The sequence below is a fragment of the Anomaloglossus baeobatrachus genome, chromosome 1 (assembly GCF_048569485.1).
Source record: "Anomaloglossus baeobatrachus isolate aAnoBae1 chromosome 1, aAnoBae1.hap1, whole genome shotgun sequence".
NCBI lineage: Eukaryota > Metazoa > Chordata > Amphibia > Anura > Aromobatidae > Anomaloglossus > Anomaloglossus baeobatrachus.
This window is the reverse complement of record NC_134353.1, coordinates 711,482,701-711,510,673: the sequence shown is the minus strand read 5'-3', so window position 1 is coordinate 711,510,673 and position 27,973 is coordinate 711,482,701. Positions and strand designations below refer to the sequence as shown.

General features: G+C 48.9%; 2 protein-coding genes across 2 annotated transcripts in view; one reads left to right on the top strand and one right to left on the bottom strand.

The window, feature by feature from the left end:
- Positions 1-768: 768 nt before the first annotated feature.
- Positions 769-8,989, bottom strand: LOC142298994 (D-dopachrome decarboxylase-A-like). Its single transcript, XM_075341803.1, has 3 exons — positions 8,809-8,989; positions 1,942-2,117; positions 769-1,061 (listed from the first exon to the last, which is right to left on the bottom strand). Exons 1-3 carry the CDS (start codon positions 8,908-8,910, stop codon positions 989-991), a joined length of 351 nt encoding a protein of 116 aa, XP_075197918.1. The 5' UTR covers positions 8,911-8,989; the 3' UTR covers positions 769-988.
- Positions 8,990-12,961: 3,972 nt separating this feature from the next.
- LOC142298978 (glutathione S-transferase theta-3-like) overlaps positions 12,962-27,973 on the top strand; it is an 82,275-nt gene continuing 67,263 nt past the window's right edge. The window contains exon 1 of the mRNA XM_075341802.1: positions 12,962-13,076. Coding sequence (XP_075197917.1) covers positions 12,962-13,076 — 115 coding nt within the window. The remainder of the gene's footprint in view (positions 13,077-27,973) is intronic.

The window sequence follows — 27,973 nt, the reverse complement described above, 5'->3', positions numbered from 1 at the left end:
CGTCGGTAATCCCGCCCTAAGCCCTGACAGGCAGGCCCGGGGGCGGGATTTTGCTCGACTAGGCCGCGGCGAAGCCGGGGACTAAATTTAAGGCCGTGCCCGACAAGCAGGCACGGTCGGCGCGGAAGTCCGCCGAAAAAAAACTGCGGACGGAACTACCGCGGCTTCCGGGGAGAAGGAGCGACCTCCCTCCCTGTACAGTCCACACATGGGGACACAGAGTACCTTCAAGTTGCAGGGCCCGGTCCCTGGGGGTGAAGAAGCTCCGGACCAGCAGGTTCCATTAGGGGCTGCAGATGGAGCACGGTCCCAGCACGTGGATGACCGCTTAGGATCCCACTTCTCCCAGAGCCGCATAAGGGATGGTGAAGGAGACGGCATGTGGCTCCAGCCTCTGTACCCGCAATGGGTACCTCAACCTTAACAACACCGCCGACATAGTGGGGTGAGAAGGGAACATGCCGGGGACCCCATCGGGGTCCTCTTTTCTTCCATCCGTCATAACTATGTATGAGAATGCATGAGTGGATGTGTGCCTCCTTCCACACAAAGCATAAAACTGGGGAGCCCGTGATCCACGGGAGGGTGTATAGGCAGAGGGGAGGGGTTACACTTTTTTAAAAGTGTAATACTTTGTGTGGCCTCCAGAGGCAGAAGCTATACACCCAATTGTCTGGGTCTCCCAATGGAGCGACAAATTCATTAATTCCCTCAACTAATAAACTCATGATTTTATATGGGTTGAGCAGATGAAATCCCAACACACTGTATAGTTTGTTTTTTTATTGGACTATTATACAGTCACCAAATCCTTCCAACAACCAGTATTATGATGTATTATTAATTAACAGAATTGCATTTCTTTGAAGTATTCTATGTTGACACGTTTTCTTAGATGACTTCATAGTGATCATTAGATATATTCTTGGACTGATTAACAGGAGGCAGGAATGTGTCTACGAGATGATTCCATTATGGTCTACTGGCATCACAAAAAGGTCATAACTGTTCCATTTTTTCCTATTTGCCAAGGCTCCAGAGGGTGAAAGCGTAGTAAAACCCTGGAGAAAAAGAACATTAAGAATTTAATAAAGCATTATACAGTGAATTGAAATATAAATTCATACCTCGTAAACGTTTACACTGATTACACTCAGATCTACCTCTCTGGCCAAGACATTACCTCTCTGCTATCCAGAATCCCTGAGTGTCTATCAGCCATATATTCCTTTGTCTCATCACGCTTCCTAAAGCTCAATGTAGCAAAATCCAAACTCATCATCTTTAGTCCATCCCCTCCACCTCCCCTACCTTATCTATCCCAATAAATGACATCACGCTTGCAGTGTACCAGAAATCCGCTGCCTTAGAATACTCTTCATGCCTTGTCCTTCAAACCGCACATCCAAGCTCTCGCCACGTCCAACTCAAAAATATTTCCAGAATCTGTCCCTTCCTCAACCCTGAACCTACTAAAGTATTACCGTGCCTTGTATTGTTTATGATTATTGTACTTGTCCCTATTTTGTATACCCCTTTAACATGTAAAGCGCCATGGGATAAATGGCGCTATAATAATAAATAATATTAATAATCCCTACTCGAGTATTCCCTGGACCATGTACTGCCATGTAGGCTACATTGTTCTCCTTCTGAACTAAAGGGTCTTCCCTAAAATGATTGTGCATACATGTCCAATGGAGCATAAAACTTTTTCCCTCAGATACATCCGATTATGAAAATAGGTTTTTATAAGTTATACAGAGGTATAATAGTGGGATTCTGCACTTCCATATCAGCCCTATTGTTGCTCTTGAAAAACAAGTGCCATAAGACTGTTGAATAGGTGAGGCCGAAAGGTCAATATTTGGTTGAATGATTTCTATAGAATATTTTATGACAATTTTCAAAAATTGTAGCTTTCCCACAAACGAACTGTACCTATCTTTTCCCAAGTTTAGTTCTGTTGTTAAAAAGTCAAAGAATTTAGCACTGTGCTCCTTGTTCTGCTCCGCAGTGCCCACAACTCCGATGGAAGAGATTACCAGCTGAGCACAAGGGGCTGATGAGCCACCGATCACCATTGACAAGCCGCTTCTCACAGTTGCATTTACTCTCTGTGGAGACATATAACGGGTTATTTGATAGCACATGCTCTCTGTTACATTAAGTTACAATGTCTATTTCCAGTGCAGCTTTTCATATTTGTTAACTTACATTCTTACAGTGACTTGAAAAAAAATATTCATAGGGTGAACTTCTTCCAATATTTTTTTGTTACAATCACAAATTTAAAATGTGTTTTATTGGGATTTTATGTAATATACCAACATTAATTAGCAACTATTTGTGAAGTGTAAAGGAAATTAAATACTGTTTTCTAAATGCTTGAAAAATATAAATCTGAAAATTGTGACATTCATTTGTATTCAGTCCCCTGGAGTCTGATATCCCTAAATAAATTCCTGAGTGACCAATTGGATCCAGAAGTTATTTAATTAGTAAATTGAGCCCACCTGTCTGTAATTTATTCTCAGTATGACTACAGCTGTTTTGTGAAAGACTCAGAGGTTTCTTTGAGAACATTACAAATCAAACAATAATATGAAAACCAAGGAACACACCAGACAGGTCAGGGAAAAAGTTGTGAAGAAGAGCAGGGTTAGGGTATAAAAAAAATAAAACCCTAACCAGGGTTAGGTTATAACAAAAAAAAACTAAGCTCTGAACTGCTCACGGAGAACTGTTGAATAATCTATTTCACAATCCACAAACACTTCGTACTATATTGCATGAAATACATTTAAGTTTGTGGGTGTAACATGAGCAAAAAAATGTGGGACGTTGTACAGGGTATAAAATACTTTTCCAAGGTACTAGTGTGTGCATATATATACAGTGCCTAAAAGTAGTATTCAACCCCCTGCAGATTTAGCAGGTATACGCATTCGGAATTAACTTGGCATTGTGACATTTGGACTGTAGATCAGCCTGGAAGTGTGAAATGCACTGCAGCAAAAAAGAATGTTATTTCTTTTTTTATTTTTGTTTTAAATTGTGAAAAGTTTATTCAGAGGGTCATTTATTATTCAACCCCTCAATCCACCAGAGATCTGTTTGGTTCCCCTAAAGTATTGAGAAATATTTCAGGCACAAAGAACAATGAGCTTCACTTGTTTGGATTAATTATCTCTTTTTCCAGTCTTTTCTGACTAATTAAGACCCTCCCCAAACTTGTGAACAGCACTCATACTTGGTCAACATGGGAAAGACAAAGGAGCATTCCAAGGCCATCAGAGACAAGATCGTGGAGGGTCACAAGGCTGGCAAGGGGTACAAAACCCTTTCCAAGGAGTTGGGCCTACCTGTCTCCACTGTTGGGAGCATCATCTGGAAGTGGAAGGCTTATGGAACTACTGTTAGCCTTCCACGGCCTGGACAGCCTTTGAAAGTTTCCACCCGTGCCGAGGACAGGCTTGTCCGAAGAGTCAAGGCTAACCCAAGGACAACAAGGAAGGAGCTCCGGGAAGATCTCATGGCAGTGGGGACATTGGTTTCAGTCAATACCATAAGTAACATACTCCACCGCAATGGTCTCCGTTCCAGATGAACCCGTAAGGTACCTTTACTTTCAAAGCGTCATGTCAAGGCTCGTCTACAGTTTGCTTATGATCACTTGGAGGACTCTGAGACAGACTGGTTCAAGGTTCTCTGGTCTGATGAGACCAAGATTGAGATCTTTGGTGCCAACCACACACGTGACGTTTGGAGACTGGATGGCACTGCATACGACCCCAAGAATACCATCCCTACAGTCAAGCATGGTGGTGGCAGCATCATGCTGTGGGGCTGTTTCTCAGCCAAGGGGCCTGGCCATCTGGTCCGCATCCATGGGAAGATGGATAGCACGGCCTACCTGGAGATTTTGGCCAAGAACCTCCGCTCCTCCATCAAGGATCTTAAGATGGGTCGTCATTTCATCTTCCAACAAGACAACGACCCAAAGCACACAGCCAAGAAAACCAAGGCCGGGTTCAAGAGGGAAAAAATCAAGGTGTTGCAGTGGCCTAGTCAGTCTCCTGACCTTAACCCAATTGAAAACTTATGGAAGGAGCTCAAGATTAAAGTCCACATGAGACACCCAAAGAACCTAGATAACTTGGAGAAGATCTGCATGGAGGAGTGGGCCAAGATAACTCCAGAGACCTGTACCGGCCTGATCAGGTCTTATAAAAGACGATTATTAGCTGTAATTGCAAACAAGGGTTATTCCACAAAATATTAAACCTAGGGGTTGAATAATAATTGACCCACACTGTCATGTTGAAAATTTATTAAAATTTAACTGAGCAACATAACTTGTTGGTTTGTAAGATTTATGCATCTGTTAATAAATCCTGCTCTTGTTTGAAGTTTGCAGGCTCTAACTTATTTGCATCTTATCAAACCTGCTAAATCTGCAAGGGGTTGAATACTACTTGTAGGCACTGTATATATTTTAGATATATGCACGCGCACACGCGCAGATATATGAACTTTTCCACATTTTTTCATTGTACAGGTCGTCTTAATAGCGTTAGTTGCAGTAAGTTGTATCCCCTAATAAAAGTTGTTACATAAATCTGTCACACAAGGGAGAGATATCAGTGCACTTCTGGAGATAAAACTTACATGAGAATTCTTATTACGAGACATTCAAAAATGTTCATGCAAGTTTGATCTCCAGGAGTGTTCTATTAATACAAGGCTTCACAAACTTTTTTTCTACTGGGTCCCAACCAGGCAGACCAAAATCATATGTACCTCAGCATAAGGGTGGCTTTACATGCTGCGATATCCGGCCCGATATCTCTAGCATGACACCCGCCCCCATCGTTTGTGCGCGACGGGCATATCGCTGCCTGTCGCGCACGAAATCACGCACCCCCGTCACACATACTTACCTGTCCTTCGACGTCGCTGTGACCGGCAAACTGCCTCCTTTCTAAGGGGGCGGTCCGTTTGGCGTCACAGTGACATCACTAAGCGGCCGCCCAATGTAAGCGGAGGGGCGGAGATGAGCGGGACGTAACATCCTGCCCATCTCCTTCCTTCCGCATTGTGGCCGGAGGCAGGTAAAGAGATGATCCTCGTTCCTGCGGCGTCACACGTAGCGATGTGTGCTGCCGCAGGGACGAGGATCAACTTCGCCCCAGCGACAGCAGCGATAACTGGCAGCAGACCCCCATGTCAACGAGGAGTGATTTTGGACGTTTTTGCAACGATCCAAAATCGCTCCTAGGAGTCACACGCTACGACATCGCTACAGCGGCTGGATGTGCGTCACAAAATCCGTGACCCCAACGAGATCGCTGTAGCGAAATCGTAGCGTGTAAAGCCTGCTTAACTCTCCCAAACTTGCTGTATCAGTATATACAAGTACAGAATGAGTCAATTATGCTGCTGAAGGCTAGGGAAACACGAGCGTATGGCATTGAATGCAATATGGGAATGACCCCCGGCTCCCGTTCTGCTGCGAGTGTGATGCAACTGTGATGCGATCCTGCGATCAGATCACAGCTGCAGAGGAGAGGGAAGGATTAATCTCCCCATCTCCTCCATTATCAGCTGATGCATATATCGCACTGCACTCCGGTGTCATCTGAGTGCAGTGCAATATTTCACTCGCACCCATAGACTTGAATGGGTGCAAGTGACTACAGATCGGATTACACCTGCAGCATGCTGCGTTGGTTTTCTCCTTCCTGACCGGGTCATTTTTTTCAATTATGACCAGTGTTAGTTTATGAAGTAATAACTCTGAAACGCTTCAACGGATCCCAGTGATTCTGACAGTTCTTTTTGTGACACATTGTACTTCATGATAGTGGTAAATTTAGGCTGATATTTTTTACTTTTATTTGTAAAAATATTTTGCAATTTTCATACTTTGACTTTATATACCCTTAAACCAGAGAGTTACTGTATGTCACACAAAACAGTTAATAAATAACATTTCTCACATGTTTACTTTACATCAGCAGAATTTTTTAAATCTCTTTTTTTGTGTTAAGAAGTTAGAAGAGTTCAAAGGTCAATAGCAATTTCTCATTTGTCCAGCAAAATTTACAAAAACATTTTAATTTATTTTTTTCACATTTGAAGTGAATTTGAGAGACCTAAGTGACAGAAAATACCCAAAGGTGACACCATTCTAAAAACTGCACTCTCACACTGCTCAATACCACATCCAAGAAATTAAAGCAATGTGGAGGAAAAAAATTAAAATTGTACTTTTTCCCACAAAAATTATAATTTAGCATTTTCACAAGGGTAATAAGGAAAAAACATACAATTTGTTGTGCAATTTCTCCCCATGTGTAGTGGAAACCTACAGTTTGGGGCACGGCAGGGCTCAGAAGGGAAGGAGCGTTATTTGAATTTTAGAGCGCAACATTAGCTGGAATAGATAGCTGATGCCATGTTGCATTTGGAGACCCCCTGAGGTGCCTAAATAGTGGAGCTCCCCCACAAGTGACCCCATTTTAGAAACTAGACACCTTAAGGAATTTATCTAGATGCTTAGTGAGCATTTTGCGCCCCCAGGTGCTTCATAAAATGTTATAACGTTGAGCCATGAAAATAAAAAAAAAATACATTTTTACCACACTAATGTTACTTTACTAAAATGTTGTTATAGGCATGAAGAGTTGGAGGTTTTATTGGTACCATTTTGGGCCACATTTTTTATTTTGCTTTCTATGAGGCAAAAATCAAGAAGAAACAGCAATTCAGGAATTAAATGTGTTTGCTTTTTTACGCTGTTTGCCAGGTCATAACAATTATAAGACCGCGTTATTCTTCGGGTAAGTGTAATTACAGCGGTACCACATTTCTATAGGCTTTTTTTTGTTTTACCACTTTTACACCGTAAGAACAATTTTCTAGAAAAACAAAGTAGTTTTTGCATTGCTGTATTGTGAGAGCTATAGCTTTTTTATTTTTTTGCTGATGGAGCTGTATGGGGGCTTGTTTTTTTGCGGGATGAGGTGACGCTTTCAGTGGTACCATGTTTATCTACATGTTACCTTTTTGATTGCGATTCATTCCACTTTTTTGTCAGCTGTATGATGAAAATACATAGTTTTGGCAAGTTTGTTGTTTTTCATTATGGTATTCACTGCAGGGGTTAATCCTATCATATCCTTGATCTCTGTACGGGTCCAGAGGGCTAAACTATTCAGTGATCTTCCCTGTATGACGGTGTATGGAGCGATCATCACTGACTAGGGCCGCCCCCTGGACTCATGGATACATCATGGATTTTAACAAATAGAATAGAATCAAATGGCCCCATAGACTAATGTTAGCCGCATTGGCTGATATTGGACATGTCCACTTTCAGACTGTGGAGATGAGTGGCCGGCAGTGATACCTGGGGACAGCTTTCTTACTCTCCTATGTATGGGAGAATCAGCTAAGTTAGCCTCTTTGGCCATCAGCCATATAATGTATATGTGCCGCCCCTGCAGCGGTCCAAACCGCTTGGATCCGGGGGCGATTATTCGTGACTCGAGGGACTCCGGACCCGGGGGCTAGGGGCCACACTCGAATGAAGAAGGGGGGGGGTATTTACAGGGGAGAGAGAGTTTGTGACGCCACCCATGGTGTACGGTAATTGGCAGTACCGCCGCGGCCGTTGGGAGTACCCAGGATGATTGAGTGGGGAAGCAAGGTATCGTGGCCCTCCACGGGTAGAAAATCTCAGGGCTCACGCTTGGGATTTTCTGGACCGTTTTGGTTGGAAGGCCCTATCCCCCTTCGTTGTGCTAATGCCCCGATTCTGGAGCCGGTGGAAACAGATCATAAAGGCTCCGTTCTCCTCAGGTGAATTGTAGGGTTGCCTGAAGCTTGTCCCCAACCTAGGGTCCGTTTACCCGCCGTGTCTTCAGTCCCGGACCGGTGACAGTGCAAGGCTGCTGACCGTCCTCCTTGACAGGTCCAGGCACCTAGCTGCAATCCCCTGCGACCGGGGGTCTCACTCCTCTAGACCCAGATCACCGTCTGCAACCTAGACAGCTTCTCTTGGGAGCCACCACTCCCGACCTCCTCTGAGCTCCTCACAGCTTGATGGCTACTTCCCAACTCTCCACTCACTGACTGACTACACTCCTCACCTCCCCTCCCTGACTCCCCAGGTGGGCGACTCTATTCCACTCAAGCCGTCCACTGGTGTGTCTGATGGGTGTATCTAGGATTTGATTTGCTGTTGGAGGCAACACCATTAGATAGGGACCCAGAACCAAGAGGGAGGGGGATATTGCATGGAAGGGCAGTTTGTGCAGTACCGTGACGACCTGATAGTCCAGCAGGGGCGTCACATATAGATATAATGCCACTGTATATGTCATCCTGCTCAGCGTCTCGCCTATACCATAGTGTGCACAGACCAGACTGCATATACAGTGCCAGGTTCCCTATAGTGAACTATTGCTACATAGACAGGCCTATATAAAACATGATATCCGGAAGCTGGATTTTTCTTTCTTCTACTGGACCCTTGCACTGCCAGAGTGTTATCCCTGCATGCCGGACTTTGCCCCAGTTGAGCTGGATCACTTGTTTTTGCTGTCCCATACAGCCTCACAGTGTGACAAGTATATAAAGCATTATAGGAAACAAAATAAATGGCTAACACGGTACCACAATATTACCCTGTATTGCACATTGTAGGAAATAAAATACTAACAAACAAGGCCTAAATCAGCGTTTTCCAATCAAAGCACAGAGAGCCATAAGAAGCATGGTCTACAATAGCCCAGCGCTCACCTCCTTGGGTTTGCCCAGGATTGCTGCCGCTGCCGCACACAGCTTGTCAGTAAACTCCCCGGGTATACTGGGCAGGTTAGTGTCAAAATCCAAGAAAGGCATGATAGAGTCTGCAGAGAGAAGACGCCGCTGACCCAGGCTGCAGCAAGGACGGAGTGCAGGCACCTGATTAGTCCAGCCCTGATACGCCTCCCAGTGACTGCAGGCTTCCCCTTAAAGGCACAGGCACAGTACAAGGGACAGAAATATACAACACAACATATAGGCGCTAGGTCCGCTCACACTCACTTCATAGAACGCTCCCGGCCTCGCACATCCCACAGCCCCTATACACCCGACAGAGGCCAGACCGTCCGTTTTGTGTCAATATGTAGGGAGGTTTTCTAATGTATGGTATAGCGCCGACTGGTGCATCATTCTATACAGCGGCATATGATAAAAACATGCTAGAAAATCCTACTGACATATACGTCTGAAAGACAGCTGTAATATGCTGTAATAGCAGCCGCTTCTTCTGATACAGTGTAAATGAATGTATTTAGGATCTGTTCAGACTGGAACAACACACAGCGCTTTTATCTAAGACTAGAAGGTGGCCCGATTCTAAAGCATCGGGTATTCTAGAATTTATTGTGTAGTTAATGTATAATTTTTGTTATATATATTAGATGTTGTTGTGTGTAGTTACCAAGTGTTTGTGTAAGCGCTGTACATGTTCTGGGTGTTGTCTGGGTGTGACGGGGGGTGAGAGCGGTGTTGTATGTGTGTTGCGTGTGTTGCGTTGTTTGTGGAGCGTTGTGTGTGTGTTGCGCGGTTTGTGTGTGTGTGGTGTGTTTTGGGGTGAGGTATGTTTTGTGCAATGTGTGTGTTGTGCGGTATGTGCGTATATTTATGTATGCCGCGGTGTTTGTGTGTTGAGTGTTGTGTGTGTGGGGCGTTGTCTGTGTGTGTGGGTGTCTGTGTAGGGCGGTGTTTGTGGTTCCCAGTGTGTGTGTGTGTGTGTGTGTGTGTGTGTGTGTTGGGGGGAGGTGTGCACCTCCCATCGTGCTCCATCCCCCATGCTGCGCACCCCCCATCGTGCTCCATCCCCATGCTGCGCACTCCCCATCGTGCTCCATCCCCCATGCTGCGCACCCCCCATCGTGCTCCATCCCCATGCTGCGCATTCCCCATCGTGCTCCATCTCCCATGCTGCGCACTCCCAAACGTGCTCCATCCGCCATGCTGCGCACCCCCCATCGTGCTCCATCCGCCATGCTGCAAACTCCCAAACGTGCTCCATCCCCTATGCTGCGCACCCCCCATCGTGCTCCATCCGCCATGCTGCGCACTCCCAAACGTGCTCCATCCGCCATACTGCGCACTCCCCATCGTGCTGCATCCCCCATGCTGCGCACTCCGAAACGTGCTCCATCCGCCATGCTGCGCACTCCTAAACGTGCTCCATCCGCCATGCTGCGCACTCCCAAACGTGCTCCATCCGCCATGCTGCGCACTTCCAAACATGGTCCATCCGCCATGCTGCGCACTCCCAAACGTGCTCCATCCGCCATGCTGCGCACTCCCAAACGTGCTCCATCCGCCATGCTGCGCACTCCCAAACGTGCTCCATCCGCCATGCTGCGCACTCCCAAACGTGCTCCATCCGCCAGCTGCGCACTCCCAAACGTGCTCCATCTGCCATGCTGCGCACTCCCAAACGTGCTCCATCCGCCATGCTGCGCACTCCCAAACGTACTCCATCCGCCATGCTGCGCACTCCCAAACGTGGTCCATCCGCTATGCTGCGCACTCCCAAACGTGCTCCATCTGCCATGCTGCGCACTCCCAAACGTGCTCCATCCGCCATGCTGCGCACTCCCAAACGTGCTCCATCCGCCATGCTGCGCACTCCCAAACGTGCTCCATCCGCCAGCTGCGCACTCCCAAACGTGCTCCATCTGCCATGCTGCGCACTCCCAAACGTGCTCCATCCGCCATGCTGCGCACTCCCAAACGTACTCCATCCGCCATGCTGCGCACTCCCAAACGTGGTCCATCCGCTATGCTGCGCACTCCCAAACGTGCTCCAGCCGCCATGCTGCGCACTCCCAAACGTGGTCCATCCGCCATGCTGCGCACTCCCAAACGTACTCCATCCGCCATGCTGCGCACTCCCAAACGTGGTTCATCCGCCATGCTGCGCACTCCCAAATGTGCTCCATCCCCCATGCTGCGCACTCCCAAACGTGGTCCATCTGCCATGCTGCGCAGTCCCAAATGTGCTCCATGCCCCATGCTGCGCACTCCCAAACGTGCTCCATCCCCCATGCTGCGCACTCCCCATCGTGCTCCATCCCCCATGCTGCGCACCCCCCATCGTGCTCCATCCCCCATGCTGTGCACCCCCCATCGTGCTCCATCCCCCATGCTGTGCACCCATCGTGCTCCATCCCCCATGCTGCGTACCCCCCATCGTGCTCCATCACCCATGCTGCACCAGCATCAGCCTCTCTGCCCGCAGCATCAGCCTCTCTCCTCCCAGCATCAGCCTCTCTCCTCCCAGCATCAGCCTCTCTCCTCCCAGCATCAGCCTCTCTCCTCCCAGCATCAGCCTTTTCTGTCCCCAGCATCAGCCTCTCTCCTTCCAGCCTACCCCAGCCTCAGCCTCCCCCAGCCTCTCTTCTCTCAGCCTCCCCCTCCCAGCCTTCCCCAGTATCAGCCTAGCCTACCCCAGCATCAGCCTCTCTTCTCTCAGCCTCCCCCCTCCCCCTCCCAGCCTTCCCCAGGATCAGCCTCTCTCCTCCCAGCATCAGCCTTTTCTGTCCCCAGCATCAGCCTCTCTCCTTTCAGCCTACCCCAGCCTCAGCCTCCCCCAGCCTCTCTTCTCTCATCCTCCCCCCTCCCAGCCTTCCCCAGGATCAGCCTAGCCTACCCCAGCCTCAGCCTCCCCCAGCATCAGCCTCTCTTCTCTCAAACTCCCCCCTCCCCATCCCAGCCTTCCCCAGGATCAGCCTCTCTCCTCCCAGTCTCCTCCAGCACGCCGTGCTCCTCTGCCGACACTCACAGATCCGATCGCATACACTCACACACACACCCGATCGCATACACTCACACACACCCGATCGCATACACACCCGATCGCATACACTCACACACACCCGATCGCATACACGCACACACACGATCGCATACACTCACGCACACACACATTGACGATATTGCACATACGCGCTCACACTCACAACATCCGGAGATACCACATGCTTCTGGCCATGTGATCCTCCGGCAGGTCCTGGAAGCTCACAGCACAGTATCGGCGCCGAGAAGCAAGCGATATCCCAGGATGTTGTGAGTGTGTGGATGCGATGTGATGTATGTGTGAGGTGTGTGTGAGAGTGAGTGTGATCTGATGTGTGTGTATGTGTGTGTGCTGTTATGTGTGTGCGTGTGTGTATGTTCCGCTGCTGCAGGACCTTGATGCGCTGGTAACTATGCTACCATGGTTACCAGCGTATCCCGTCCCCCGCTCGCACGGGAGCCCACACCAGCATACGCCGGCCAGCCCCAGCAATGCGAGGGTATGTGTCGGCTGGGTTTGCGGCGTACGCTGATGTGGGCTCCCGGGGGTACAGTACTCACCTGTGAGTCGTGGCCCCGTGACGTGTCGCTTCGGGGAATGCGTGGGGGGGCGGGGCCAGAGCTAGCGTGCATTGCGTGAGGGGGGCGGGGCGTGGCGTGGCCGAGTTGCCAATGCCTGCAGGGTGCCGGGGCGAGAGGCCAATCTGTGGGGGGGCGGAGCCTGGGCGAGCGGCCGCCAATCTGTGTGGGGGCGCAGCCTGGGCGAGCGGCCAATCCGTGGGGGGGGCGGGGCCATGGCGAGCCCAGCGGCCAATCAGCTTTGTGTCACCGTAAGGACACAATTTTGGAGCAAGACAGACAGACAGACAGAATAAGGCAATTATATATATAGATTATATTAACGCCCCCGAAACCCCGCCCTCCTGCCGCTAAACCCCGCCCACTCACAATGGGCCCATTATATTGTTGAGTAGGCGGGGTTTCGTTCAGGTAGGCGGGATTTTGCCCACTAGACATCGGACTTTTCCGCCCAGCGGCTCTCCCTGCGGTGTCGGCTCCGGTCAGTCACAGCGGGGAGGTGGAGCTGTGTGTCATGTCGGACCTGACGCTGTACCTGGACCTGGCCTCCCAGCCCTGCCGCTCTGTGTATATCTTCGCCAAGGCTAATAACATCCCCTTTAAATATGAGGAGGTGCTGCTGTCTAGAGGTCAGTCTGGTGCTGGCTGCACTTGCAGGAAACTTGGAAACTTGCAGCTTTCTGCAACCAAATGTGAATCCTGCCTTCCTCACAATTTTATTACATTTATTTTTTTCCTGTTCAGTTTTAAATGCGGTTTTTGGCTGAGGTCAGTCTGTTCTGCACTTGTGCTGTGATCGGGGGGGCATGACCCCGGCCCCAGTGTAGGCTGCTCCTGGAAGTGCTCGGATCTGCAGAGTGGCCGCCATTGGGAGCTGCACATCTGCCTCCATCTGCATCAGTAATGCGCGGATGTGCAGCCCATGGCCACTATATACTGTACAGAGCCGTGCAGCTTCCAACCGAGCACTTCAGGTGCCTCCAGGACCCAGAAACAGCTGATCACTGGGGTGTCCGGTGTTGCAGCCCCACTATAGATCAGGGGTGGGAAACCTCCGTTCCATGGGTCGTTTGTGGCTCACAATGACCTTTTCTCCAGCCCTTGGGCAAGTTTTTTGGAACTGTAGTATTCGGGCCAGCGGTCGTGTTTTGAGGGCCATCAGCACATTAATTCCTTCTTGCAGCATATGCATTAAAGCATTCTGTTCTGATGCTGCAAGAGTCTGACTATTTTGTGGGTGGAGTTAGCTCGTGATGCGCTCTGTCCCACAAATGAAGACCACATGGACTGCCCCGGCGTCTCCTGTGGGATGTGTGCGCCGCGGCGTCTCCTGTGTGAAGTGTGCGCCGCGGCGTCTCCTGTGTGAAGTGTGCGCCGCGGCGTCTCCTGTGTAAAGTGTGCGCCGCGGCGTCTCCTGTGTGAAGTGTGCGCCGCGGCGTCTCCTGTGTGAAGTGTGCGCCGCGGCGTCTCCTGTGTGAAGTGTGCGCCGCGGCGTCTCCTGTGTGAAGTGTGCGCCCCGGCGTCTCCTGTGTGAAGTGTGCGCCCCGGCGTCTCCTGTGTGAAGTGTGCGCCCCGGCGTCTCCTGTGTGAAGTGTGCGCCCCGGCGTCTCCTGTGTGAAGTGTGCGCCCCGGCGTCTCCTGTGTGAAGTGTGCGCCCCGGCGTCTCCTGTGTGAAGTGTGCGCCGCGGCGTCTCCTGTGTGAAGTGTGCGCCGCGGCGTCTCCTGTGTGAAGTGTGCGCCGCGGCGTCTCCTGTGTGAAGTGTGCGCCGCGGCGTCTCCTGTGTGAAGTGTGCGCCCCGGCGTCTCCTGTGTGAAGTGTGCGCCCCGGCGTCTCCTGTGTGAAGTGTGCGCCCCGGCGTCTCCTGTGTGATGTGTGCGCCCCGTAGATCTGTGTCCAGACTGAGGCGTACCTGGAAGAGCAGCAGCACAATCAATATCACCTGACATCACAGCCTCACAAAGTAGAGGATTCTCCAGCCATCACATTAGGGGTGAATTAATTGTTTGAACAAATATATCAGGATAACTTTTAAGTTGACAATTTTGTGCGATCCCCAAATGATGGCATAAATATCCAAATGACCCTTCTCAGAAAAAAAGTCCCCCCCCCCCTTGGTTTAGATATTGATGACCTATACTAGGGATAAGTGTGGCGCCCCTGAGGCTTCAGTCGCCACAGGGTATTGCATCTGACTAAGGGTACTTTCACACTTGCGTTCAGCGCAGTCCATCACTATGGAGAATAGGTCAGTCCATTAACGCACTGCGCTATTCTCCATAGACTTGTATGGACAACGCAATGTAACGCAAGTGTCAGCGTTGCATCCGCTGGACGACGCAGCGTCATTATTTTGACGCTGCGTCGGGCGGAGGGAACGCAGCATGTAACTTTTTTTGAGCAGCAGAAACCTTTTATTTTTCACTGCGCATGCTCATATTATTTATTTATTTTTTTTAAATCACAGAAACTTTTGTTTCTCGGTGGCCGAACGTTCAGCTGAGCGCCCGGCCGCCGGCTTGTGAGAGCGCTCAGCTGATCGCTCGGCCGCTGGGTGATCAGCTGATCGTTCACAATAGTCTGCTGCTGGTAAAACTGTAAAGAAGAAGAAGAAAAAAAAAAAAAGCTATCCGTTGTGCCATTATATGCAACGCATCCATTGCATCCGTCACACAATGCAATGGATGCTGTTCAACGCAAGTGTAAAACTAGCCTTAAGGTGCAATGCTCATCCTGGGTAAGGAAAAGGTTAACCACTGGTTTTCGCTTTCACAACACACACACAGCTTAGCAGCTCCTGCTGAAACTGGGCTAAAGGTGTTTACCATAACAATGGATTTTTCCCAGCCACCAGTGAATCATCAGGAAGGTGGGGGCAGCACAGGGAAGTGAAAGAGCACACAATTTTTACATCAGAATAGTCTGAGACTCAGAAGAACTTGGACACTATAGAGAGTGCTTCAGAGCCTCTATAGTTAGGACCGGGCTGACTGGTAGGAGCAGGAGACTACAGTGGAGGAACTGGCTGACCGGTAGCTCCTGCGGGACGAAGGAGAAACACGGTTGCCAAGGGGAGAGCTTCATTGCTCCCTTGGAACCAGCGCTAATCAGGGTGAAGAGCCCTAGGGTGGAACATACTTCACGTTGGATCACCAGAATCTGCAGGACAGGGGGATTGCATATCCCTCTAGCCACCACAGTTCCCGGAGCACAGTGCTACATAGAGTCAGGGTTCATGATCTAAGTCAGGCCCCACCAACGACCCGTGGCACCTGCAGACGGGACAGGAACTTTAACACTACATCGGGGTCCCCAAGAACTTCACGTCACGGGGATCCACACTAAAAATCACAAGGAGGAAGAGCCCACAGACTACCACACCAGTTCTGACCTTTGACTTAGCCTGGATCAGCTGGAGCTTGACTTAGGAAAGTCTGACTGACGGCTCTATCTTGCCGTACTGACCCAAACCAGTTATCCACCTTTTACCGCTTCTTAACCAAAATAAGACACAGACTGCGTGACATTGGATGTAAAAGGCCATAGCAGCCTCGTTTATTATCATCAAAATAATCAATAACATTTTATTCATAAATATAATCACTCCATAAAACATAATCACCAGCAAAGGAGGTGGGGTAAGTGAAGAGTCCCGTTGTACATGATTGCAACACCAGCTCCACCATGTGCCCTCAGCCGCACCACACCGGCTCGAGGACACCCAGCCGAGTGTTGCTCCACCATGTGCCCTCAGCCGCACCACACCGGCTCGAGGACACCCAGCACATTAACATGCCCTGCTGTGACCCAGCACAGCAGGGTCCCACGTTAACATGTCCCGCTGTGACCGAGCACAGCAGGAACCCACCAACCATACCATTGCACCACCAGGGGTAACCCGTTCCTGCACTGGGTTCGCCCCCGCTCTTTGTGCAATCCACCGACTTCAAATACCCCCCTCCTTTACGCCACAGCGAGCACGTATGACACCTTGTACGTGCGAGCCCCACCACCAAAACCAACCAGAGCCACCTCAAAGGCTTTAGTTACCAACGCTCTGACATCGATACCAATCAAGCGAAAACAAACCCCCATTAGCCTCGCAGCTCACCTGCACCAAAACCACCTTCACCACACAGCCAGCAGCACATAAAAGCTGTACCTAGCCGACTCCACCTTCCGATCCAATGCACCGCCTGCGCGACTAGTCCCCAACGAGCCGCCTGAATTGCCGCCCCCCGAAGGGATGGCATGCGACTCGTTAGGACCGCAACACTGCAGGCGCCTCCGAAAATTATACCAACTGTTAATTCAACAAATCAACCATTCTAATTGTAAGCAAAGACCTGCACCGGCTCCCCTAACCTGTGACACTTACCTGCAAACGTGCCCTGACGATCTAGTTATGCCTCCAAAACACCGGAGCCCCTATAACCGATCGCACGACACACATCAGGGCACCACTCGAGCACCACAACTGGGCAGAAAGACAAGGGCCCAAAGCATCCAGGCCAGATGTCACGGATCAAGCCTCTGGATGCCCCAGCGACCACGCCTTCTCCACCCGTGTGCAGTACCAAAACCTCTGGTGGTCCCGTCATCTTGCATAATAGCACCAATCTTCATCAGACCCAAACTAAGATTTTACCACATCCCAACGACACCAAACTACAATCATCAAGCTGACCACTGGCCTGCAGACCAAAACCGCACCATTCAAAATGTATCAAAATGTATCAAAATGTGTTCCAGCCACCCCGCCAAAGGCAGTCCCAACCATCCAGGTAGGAGTACACCCCTCGAACCGCATCCTAACCCGTGGCCCATATAAGGGTTGAACTCACCGTAGTAAGTGGCCAAACGAGCACCATTAACAGTGCCCCTCTCCCGTGCACAACCCAGAATCAACCACCACTGTTTATGTGACACACTTAACAAAATGCACTCCCCACACAATCCGCTGAAATGGGTCCACCAAACACTCAGACTGAAATAGAGGCAATGCCCCCCCCCATCCCAAAGTCTAGAAAGAACTCAGACACACAGTGTTGGCGCCATGACCCAGCCTACTGTCAAAACTGCACACCACTTAGGTGCCCATTGCCCACTACATGTCTACCCCTCGGCCTGAAAACACCACCAGCAACATAAGACCCTATTAACCTAAAATGTTGCCTGCCGTGTTATAACCCCGAGATCAGCCTGGGCCACTGCCACAATCTTAGAGGTCCGCTACTGGATGGAGGAGGGGCCACGGCCGATGCTACCTTGGGCATATACCAATATCAAGCAGTCCCCACACGACAAAATAACTCTTCCGACACCCCAAAACGGGGCCCAACCCCACGTCAATTACCGTGTGCCTAAGCACCACTCAGCCAACAAACTTTCAGCGCACAGCGCCTAAAGTCCAGTTCCATGGCATACCACCCGCCACCTGTCGGATTCTCATGCGCCACTGCAAATTGTTCCTCTACCATTCTGCGCCGTGAACAGTTATGTTCACGCAATCCCGGGCAGGACTCACAGATACGTGGGAACAGTTGGCCCTCAAGGCTCTATGGTGCCACAGGGGCTACCACCAAGTAAGACCGAAACACGCGTACAACTAGACAAACGACACCCCCACACTCTAAATAACAGTCCCAACAAATGGAACTTGCCTTAAAATCCACATTGGTCAGTCAGGCAAAACCATACACCAACAGCAGCGGCCACCCGATCCCAATTGTCAACACAAAAGGCCGCTTGCCCCAAACTGTCCCCCCATTCCTTAACCAACACATACCTCGGGCCCGGGTAGTCTAGGAGGCCAAAAGAGGAAATCCAGCTAACCAAACCTACCGAGATAACCAAGGCCAATAAAACCTCTTGGGAAGCAGAACAAGCTGACCCCCCCCCCTAAAACCCTCTGTCCGTCGTGACCGCAAAACCACCTCCACACTGTACCAACCCCCTGCAGGGCCCAGGACCAACTGCCAGGGATGAATACCACCCAATACAGTCCTCCGATTGCACTGACTGCAACCATACTAAATGCTGTGGGGAGAACATACCCATCCCCGCGTGCAAACCATTGAAAATAGCGTGGTATAGGTACTCCCCGCAGCCTCTAGAACCCCCCCCCCAAAGTAACTACCCATCCAACAGCTTGATTTAGCAAATGCCCCAAGCAACATATGACCCCAGACCGATCAATCAACTGGATCACTAAAACACCCGTCTGATATAATGCTGAAATCAAACATTCACCCTTGACCGTACCCAGACATCGAGCCCCCCAGATCAATAAGGGCCGTCGGACTGTCAGAACACACGCGGGCCAACAAAACACGCTGGACATTAAGAAAACCTCTTAGCACCCTTCGCTGGCCCATGTACTGGAAACTAAGCATGAGACCCCTCCCGGTACCGAACTGTCGATCGCTTCCTAATAGTACCTCAAACGGCCGCCCCGACGGCCACAAACAGCCAACCAAAAACCACCCCGTCAATGGAGCTACTACAAAGTGCCCAGCCCCGCAGGCTGCATATGCGCACACCCGACAACCTGTCATTAAAATGTAATCTTCCGCTACGAAAAGAATGGCCCTCAATCTCCAACAAAGGGACTACCGTACCACCTTGAAAACCACCAACAACATCCCTCTCAAGAAAACCGACCTGGACCCCAAATCCGGTAAATGTCTTAATCCAAGGCCCAAAGGGAGGTATCCTCTCACTGCAATGCAGGAAGGAGCCCACAAAAACCTGCTGTCCAAAGCAGCTTGACCTCGTCTGACCTCATCAAACCACGCCGTACCTGCCAAGCGGACCTGAAATACCCATGACTCTTGCAGCCCCCTTTTTGGAAGCTCCTGTCATGGACATAAGCATAAAATCCGCACCCTCATAAAACGACAGCAACAATCACGATGAAGCTGACCAAATGCACCCCCCAGAACCGATCTTCATGTCACTGAACTACCATCGAAATCCTTATCCAATCCAAGGAAGCAGTGGAAACCCCCCACCGACAGCCCCCAGTACCACCAAAACAAACCCCAAAACTCCGTCTTCACGGCTATCCTCCGCCGCGTCGCCTATGTCCCTCACCCCGCCTCAGGCTCCACCTCCACCGCTAACGTCCACATGAGCGACTCGCGAAACGCCGTTAACACTACCACCAAGTATGCATAATCCTCTAAAGAGCCTGAGGAACATTACGCTGACCAAAACAACTCGTTCCCCTTATAAACATGCGCAACAGTATGAAAAACGAAACACCCATGAAACGCATATCGCGCAAAACAATAGTACCTGCAATCCTGTCTGGACTCCCTGCCAGCTGCCCAAAATGCCGCTAAATTCAAATGTCCGCCACAGGGCCACCACCCTCCTGACCAGCCAGCTGCCGGTCCCAGATCCCCTGACAAGACACACCACCACCTTAGCGCACCCAAAAGCCATCCATAATAACACCCCTACCAACCCCTTATAACCAAAGCATTACATGAGGTATAAGTGAACCTTTATCTTACCAGGCTGACTCCGAGGTATCCCACGGAACAGCCGTCACGTGTCCTCCGCGACGAGCACTGCCATCTTCTTCGTGGACGACCCAAGCTGCAGTCCTTCTGAGCCATAGAGTAGTCACCCCAGACCCGCTGGTGAGCCTGGGACACTGCCCGCGATGATCACTGACCCGGAGCCACCACTGGGGGGGAAGCACTCCGGTCGCACAGCCGCCAACAGGAATCCTCACATAGCGCCAAGGGCACGTAACGCAGCGCCGGACCGCGTGACCGCGCCACGGGTCACGTGGCCGCACCACTTGTGTCGTCACGCCAAACCCACGCGCCGCTATCCAACCGAGGCAGGGATGATTCACGTCGCCGCTGATGCCCAACCGTTGCCTAGGCCCTGCGGCTGCGCAGGCCGCACTGTCTGGCAGATGTAGCCGCTCACCTCGTGTGACCGTGACTGCAATGCCGGACCCCATAACCTGCGCCTCCAGCCACAGGGCCGCGCCGCCCACGTTGTTACACTGACCCCCGCGCCGCACTGGATGGAAGGGGCGGAGATGTCACTCACCCCTGACCACGGTGCTGAACGACTGCTGCGATCCCAGTCCGTTGCCCAGGCCCTACATGGATATGCCGGCCGCTCCTCCTGGTCACTGCAGGAAGGTCACGTGACCGCGATGCCGGACCATGCGACCGCGCACCAGGTCACATGGCCGTGCCGTCCTCACCCCTATCCGGTAATGTCCGCCGCTACCCGGGATCCCGTACAGGCCCTGCACGGCTGCACAGGCCGCACTTCCGGATTCAACGCCCGGTCACATGACCGCACCGCAGGGCCATGTGACCATGACGTCAGGACGCCGGGGCCATGTGACCGCGACGCCGGACCACGTGACCGCGCCCCGGGTCACGTGATCGCGCCACCCACATCACTATGCCGACCCCGCGCCGCAACACCATAGAAGAAGGAGGCCGGTGACGTCACTCACCGCCCCGCTGCTGCTGAATCTCCGTCGCTTCCCCCGATGTCCTACGATGCTGCTGCCAGCGACGAAGGGGTCCCGGGGCCCATCTGGATCCAACTCCTGCGAGGGCCTTGACCCCCTCCCAGAGGCACCGGGAGCTCGGCCACCTCTGCCGCCTGATTATTCACCGTCCACTGCCGCTACGTCCCCTGGAGCCAGCGCTACCCACGCTGCTCCGCCATAGACGACCTCTTTTGGGACAGGAACTTCTTCTCCGGACCGTCCTGGGCACAACGACAATTCCGCACGTCTTGCAGGTAGTGAATGAGTCTCCCACCTCATAATTAGGCCCTATATATACTCCCCTATAACTGACCTCACCCTGACCAATTACATGGCCCTACAGCCCTCATAACTCCACCTTCCACTTTTCCCGCACAAAATGCCCTACACCTTAACCCCTTGCTAACCCTCAGGCCTAGCATCCCTCCTCAGTCATGTTGCCCTCCTTTGAGCCCCTTCAGGGCAGGCGTCCGGGCTTTTCTTTATCACAGCGGAGACCGCTGCCTCCAGGCAATCTGCGAACTTTGAGTAAAAGACCTGGATCTGCAATTGCCGTGTCACTCCTTTATTGCCGGTGCCATGCGCTTTGGCGCCAACGGTCACAGTCTTCCTTATCACCTCCCCGATGCCCGTTCCACCAGTGGGGAGCAGAACCACCCTTGCTGCGACACCTTCAGCCCTGGAGGATATCACCCATAGCAGCGGCTAATCCCTGGCCGCGTACCACAGGTGGCAACACGAGAAAAACTTTCATCCCATCACTATCTTCCCCCCCCCTCCATTTTATTGTACACCTTGGGGCCACGAAGCTGGGCAGGGCCACCCGTGACATCCCCAGACCCGACATCACTGGCTCAGCGACAAGTAAGGTTAACTCCTTGCCCTGTGGGTGTTACATAAGCCATTAATGTAAAAATCCTGGACAACTCCTTTTAAAGGGAACCTGTCACCGTTTTTTTGGCATATAAGCTGCGGCCAACACCACTGAGCTCTTATATACAGCATGTTAGAATGCTGTATATAAGAGCCCAGGCCGCTGTGTAGAACATAAAAAACACTTTATAATACTTGCCTATACGGTCACTGCGGTGGATTTGAGTCAGATGGGCGTCTCCGTTGTCCGAAGCTGGCGCCACCTCTTTCGGCCATCTTTGTTCTCCTTCTTTTGTAGCCGGGGTGCATAACGCGTCTACGTCATCCACACTTGCCAGCATTGAGGTCCTGCGCAGGCGCACTTTGATCTGCCCTGAGCAGAGCAGATCAAAGTATTGTAGTGCGCCTGGGCAGGATCGGTGAGTGTGTGTGATGTAGGATGCGTCATTCACATAGGCTTCAGAAGGAGGATGAAGATGGCCGAAACAGGAGGCACCGGACAACGGAGGCGCCCATATGGCTTAACTCCACTATAGCGCCACCGTTAGGTGAGTGTTTTTTATGTTCTACACAGCAGCTTGGGCTCTTATATACAGCATTCTAACATGCTGTATATAAAAGCCCACTGATGGTGGCCGCAGCTTATATGCCGAAAAACCGGTGATAGGCTCCCTTTAAGGGTATTCTACAACAGTCACATATTGAATTGGAGCAGAGGTACATAGGCTTGACTTCCAGTTTATGGGGTTGATGTTAGGGCTCTGTGCATTCAGTCATGTTTTTCCTCACCAACTGCTCCTAATTGTGCCTTTATGGACCTTACTTGGTGCACTGGCACAGTCATGCTGGAACACTACATTGCCAACCCTTGGAAAATAACATTATCCCTCATCCACTAAACTTTACAATTGGTGCAGTGCCATAGAGAGAAGTGGAATTTGTCACTCCACAAAATGTTTCCACTGCTCCAGAGTCCAGTGTTTGCTTCATGTACCTCATCTTGCCATTGTGCTTGGTAATCTGAGGCTTCCATGCAGCGGCTCAGACCAGGACATCCATGTGAGTCAGCAGAGTTTGTAGTGGAGTTAGGGTGTCATACATTAAAGGGAACCTGTCACCACTTTTTCGGCCTATAAGCTGTGGCCACCACCACTGGGCTCTTATATACAGCATTCTAACATGCTGTATATAAGAGCCCAGGCCGCTGTGTAGAACGTAAAAAACACTTTATAATACTCACCTAGAAGGTCGCTTCGGTGCACAACAGTCGGATGGGTGGTGCCGTTCTCCGGGACCGGCGCCTCCCCTTTCGGCCATCTTGGTCTTCCTTATTCTGAAGCCGCGGTGGCATGACGAGTCTACGTGGAAAAATCTTATCTATTATGTCATGGAAAGCAATAAAAATCAGATGGCGAGAGTACAGGCAAACAGCAGTCGCCTTTCATGTCTACTGACGCCTCTACAGGCCTATTTACACAGTGGAAACAGCACACTCTTTAACCTCTTCACCACTGAGCCTGTTTACATCTTCCTGACCAGGGCAAAACTTATAATTCTGACCAGTGTCAGTGACAGAGGCAATGTTTCATTTCTGACCAGTGTCACTTTGACAGGTTATAATTCTGGAACGCTTCAACGGATCCCAGTGATTTTGACATATTTTTCGTGACTCATTGTAGTTCATGATAGGGGTAAATTTAAGATCACATTTTTTAAATTTCTTTGTTAAAATTATTGCAAATTTCGCAAAAAATGATTAAAATTTTGCAATTTTTAAACTTTGAATTTTTCTGCCTTTCAACCATGAAGTTACTGTATGTCGCACAACATAGTTAGTAAATAACATTTCCCACATGTCTACTTTACATCAGCACAATTTATGAAATAATAATGCAGTAGTTACAGTAAAGGTATTTGGGTATAAGCAGTAAGTCAGTGCTGCAGCAAAAACCCTCAGTGACCCTGTATTTACCCTACAATCACACCCTACATTACAGCAGAGGGTTTGACACCCTTATAATGAAAATTGCGCCCGTTGCCAGCATCGTCTAACCGTATTTCCACCCTAACAACATCCCTTTATGAAGCACAAGTGTTGTGATTCAGTGACCGAGGAGGATCAGAAAAAAGGACAAAAACTGGGAATCCCAGAGTGTCACCAGAGTGGTTGGAATCTTAGCAGACTGCAGACCTCACACTGACACACAACTAGAAGTAGCCGTGGGACGTGCGTACGATGACCTGGTCGCCTCGACACAGCCAGAAAATGAATTATTCCTACAGAGAGAAATACAAGAAAAGCTAATCTGCCTCGGAGCAGTCCCCCAAAGATATAGATAGCCACCCACATATAAAGATTACAGTGCTGTAGGAAAACACAATACACAAGAAGAAAACAGATTCAGCAAAGATGAGGTCCAAACTATCTGTATAGGAAAGAGCAATGTCTGCAGCCGTGTAAAACACTAGAAAATACCAACACGCCTGATATTGAAAAATACTGAGTCCACATGGACTCTGCCCCCACTATATCAGTACTCTGGTGTTACTGGGATCCAAGCAAAACACTAATGTAGAGGGGGGACTGAAATCTATGGAATGTTATATCTATAGTAAATCCGGTAACCAGTGTTTGATTTAGCCATTCTTTCATATTCATGAATTTAACATTTTGGCCAGTAATTTCCCTTGAAAAATCACTATACTTTGTACCAATATAGTCGGTGATGAAAAGTGTATCTACACGTGCGGTGTATAATCGACTGCTTACTGACGTTTTGCACTGATATATGAATAGAATATTGACATTGTGGTATCGAATTTTGGTTGGGCATGATAACTATACGGCGTGATACAGCATTATACATAGATTGTATCATTGGAGCAAACTATTTGGCTTAATGTACCGCCATATGGGTCACTTGCTTAAAAGGCCCCATTTTTCCTGTATTCGTGTATTTTACCACTGAATGATTAATTTTAAAAAATCCTTCTGTTTTTTAATGCACTTGACACTTTAATAAAGTTTTTTTGTATGCCCTTTGCTTAAAAAACATTTGGTGAAATTAGTCATTTTTTTCTGAGCAAAAATGCCTTTGGTCGAGTCTAGCCGGTTTTGTAAAACATTAGTCTGGAGTTCTTTAATAAAGACTGTGGCCATAAGCTTTCTGTGCTGGGTATCACAATTTGAGGGGACCCTACCACAATTTTTTTTTCATGTATTCTTACTGTACGATATAGACCCACGGACTGGGTTTGTGATTGGACACGTCAGACACTGTCACTCAGCGTGGGGGAGCGTCTGACTGAAACCAATCGGACGCTGCAGGTAATACAGTGCATATGCAGTAAAGGTAATGAGCGGCCGCTGGAGCAATTACAGCCACACCGGAGCCTTGGTCAGTATAGCGCACTTGCTTTATTTTTATTTTTTTTTCCTTTTATTTGTATTACCAGAGTGCCGGAGCCCGATCATAAGCAGGCATTCCCTGAGAATTACGGGCCTGGGTCTGGCAGTCGGGTACATTTGAAACCGCGGGGATCTGGACTTCTAGAATCCAGGTACGCCCACTAGTTCGTCCACTAGTCATCATGTCTTCCTAGATCTGCTAGTTTAGTATATTTAAAAGGCAGCACAAAGGAGCTAAGAACACACTTGTAGCATGAGCTGCCTCTGAAGACTCCCATGGGTGTGAATATATTTTTAGAACAGCTGCTACATTTAATAGAACCTATCTGTAAATTTTCTGCCATTGGGCATTAATTTAAAGAAAATCTGTCTGCAGGATTTCCCCCCCTCAAACTATTTATATAGTGTAGCTTTCCCAGACAAGTCTATCAATACCTTTACATGACCAGTCTGTTCCTCCGTTATTGCGAAATCTGCATTTTAATTGATACACAAATAACGCTGTACACACGTAGTCAAAATTGTTGGTACCCCGCATTTCATGAAAGAAAAACCCACAATGGTCACATAAATGACTTTAATCTGACAAAAGTAATAATAAATAAGCTATGAAAATGAACAAATGAAAATCTGACATTGCTTTTCAACCATGTTTCCATAAATTTTTATTAAAAAATAAAACTCTTGAAACAGGCCTGGACAGAAATGATGGTAGCCCTGAAAATAATGTGACAAAAGGGACATGTTAAATCAAGGTGTGTCCACTAATTAGCATCACAGATGTCTACAATATTGTAATCAGTCAGTGGACTTGTATATAGGGCTACAGATACTCACTGTGTTGTTTGGTGACCATGTGTACCACACTCAACATGGACCAGAGGAAGCGAAGGAAAGAGTTGTCTCAGGAGATTAGAAAGAAAATTTATAGACAAGCATGTTAAAGGCAAAGGTTATAAGATCTTCTTCAAGCAGCTTGATGTTCCTGTGACTACAGTTGCATATATTATTCAGAAATTTAAGATCCATGGGACTGTAGCCAACCTCCCTGGACATGGCCGCTGAAGGAAAAATTGATGACAAATCAAAGAGACGGATAATACAAATGGTAACAAAAGAGCCCAGAAAATCTTCTAAAGAGATTAAAGGTGAACTTCAAGCTCAAAGAACATTAGTGTCAGATCGCACCATCCGTCGTTGTTTGAGCCAAAGTGGAGTTCATGGGAGATGACCAAGGAGGACACCAATGTTGAAAAAAAAATCTGAAAAAAGCCAGACTGGGATTTCCAAACTACATGTTGACAAGCCACAAAGCTTCTGGGAGAATGTCCTATGGACAGATGAAACAAAAATGGAACTTTATGGCAAGGCACATCAGCTCTATATTCAGACAGAAAAATGAAGCATATCAAGAAAAGAACACTGTCCCTACTGTGAAACATGGAGGAGGCTCTCTTATGTTGTGGGGCTGCTTTGCTGCATCTGGCACAGGGTGTCTTAATTCTGTGCAAGGTATAATGAAATCTGGATTCTAGAGACAAATTTGCTGCCCAGTGTCAGAAAGCTTGGTCTCAGTCGCAGGTCAAGGGTCTTGTAACAGGATAATGACCCAAAACACACAGCTAAAAAATACCCAAGAATGGCTAAGATATTCTGAAGTGGCCTTCTATGAACCCTGACCTAAATCCTATTGAGCATCTTTGGAAAGAGCTGAAACATGCCGTCTAGAAAAGCCTACCTTCAAGCACAAGACAACTAGAGCAGTTTGCTCTTGAGGAGTGGACCAAAATACCTGTCAAGAGGTGCAGAAGTCTCATTGACAGTTACAGGAATTGTTTGATTGCAGTGATTGCCTCAAAAGGTTGTGCAACAAAATATTAAGTTAAAGGACCATCATTTCTGTCCAGGTCTATTTCATGAGTTTTATTTTTTATTTATTTTTTTTTAAATTTGTGTGGAAGCATGGTTGAAAAGCTATCATTTGTTCATTTTCTTAGCTTATTTATTACTTTTGGCAGATTAAAGTTATTTCTGTGGCCATTGTGGGTTTTTCTTTCATTAAACGAAGGGTGCCAACAATTTAGATCTGAAACCTCTGTCACTCCAGCTCTATTTTTTACCCAACCCCTCTTCCTGCTTGACGGACAGTTTCCATGATGTGTAACTTTAGGCAACGCAAAGGAGGTATAAGTCCAGAGGAGACGATTGCGCTGTGCTGAGAAGAGAGCTGGAATCTATAAATGATTCCTCAGACTCCCTTGCATAACAATTGAAACGCTGATTTCTTAGAAATGGAGGAACAGACTGGCCATGTAAAGGTATGGTTGGACTTGAGCTACATGTACATATACAGCATGTATAGTTTGGGGTGGGAAATCCAGCTGACCGATTCCCTATGTTTGCTGGTTTGGTGCTACAAGTTACCTCCTTGTATCTTCTATATCAACTGCGTAGTTGATCATTATTGCTAGATTTAATTGTCTTTTTGTCAGGGCACTGAATTGTTTTTGTTTCTGGCCCATTGTGACATTGATCATGGAGAGAAGCTGCTGCACTTTGAACTGGAGGGTTTTTTTTCGGTTACAATCTGTTTCGAAAAAAAAAAGTGCCTATGGCATTAGACGTATTGTATCTAGGTTAGAATATCTTCATAATGCTATTAATATAATTAATATTATTATTATTATTATTATTATTATTATTAATATAATGC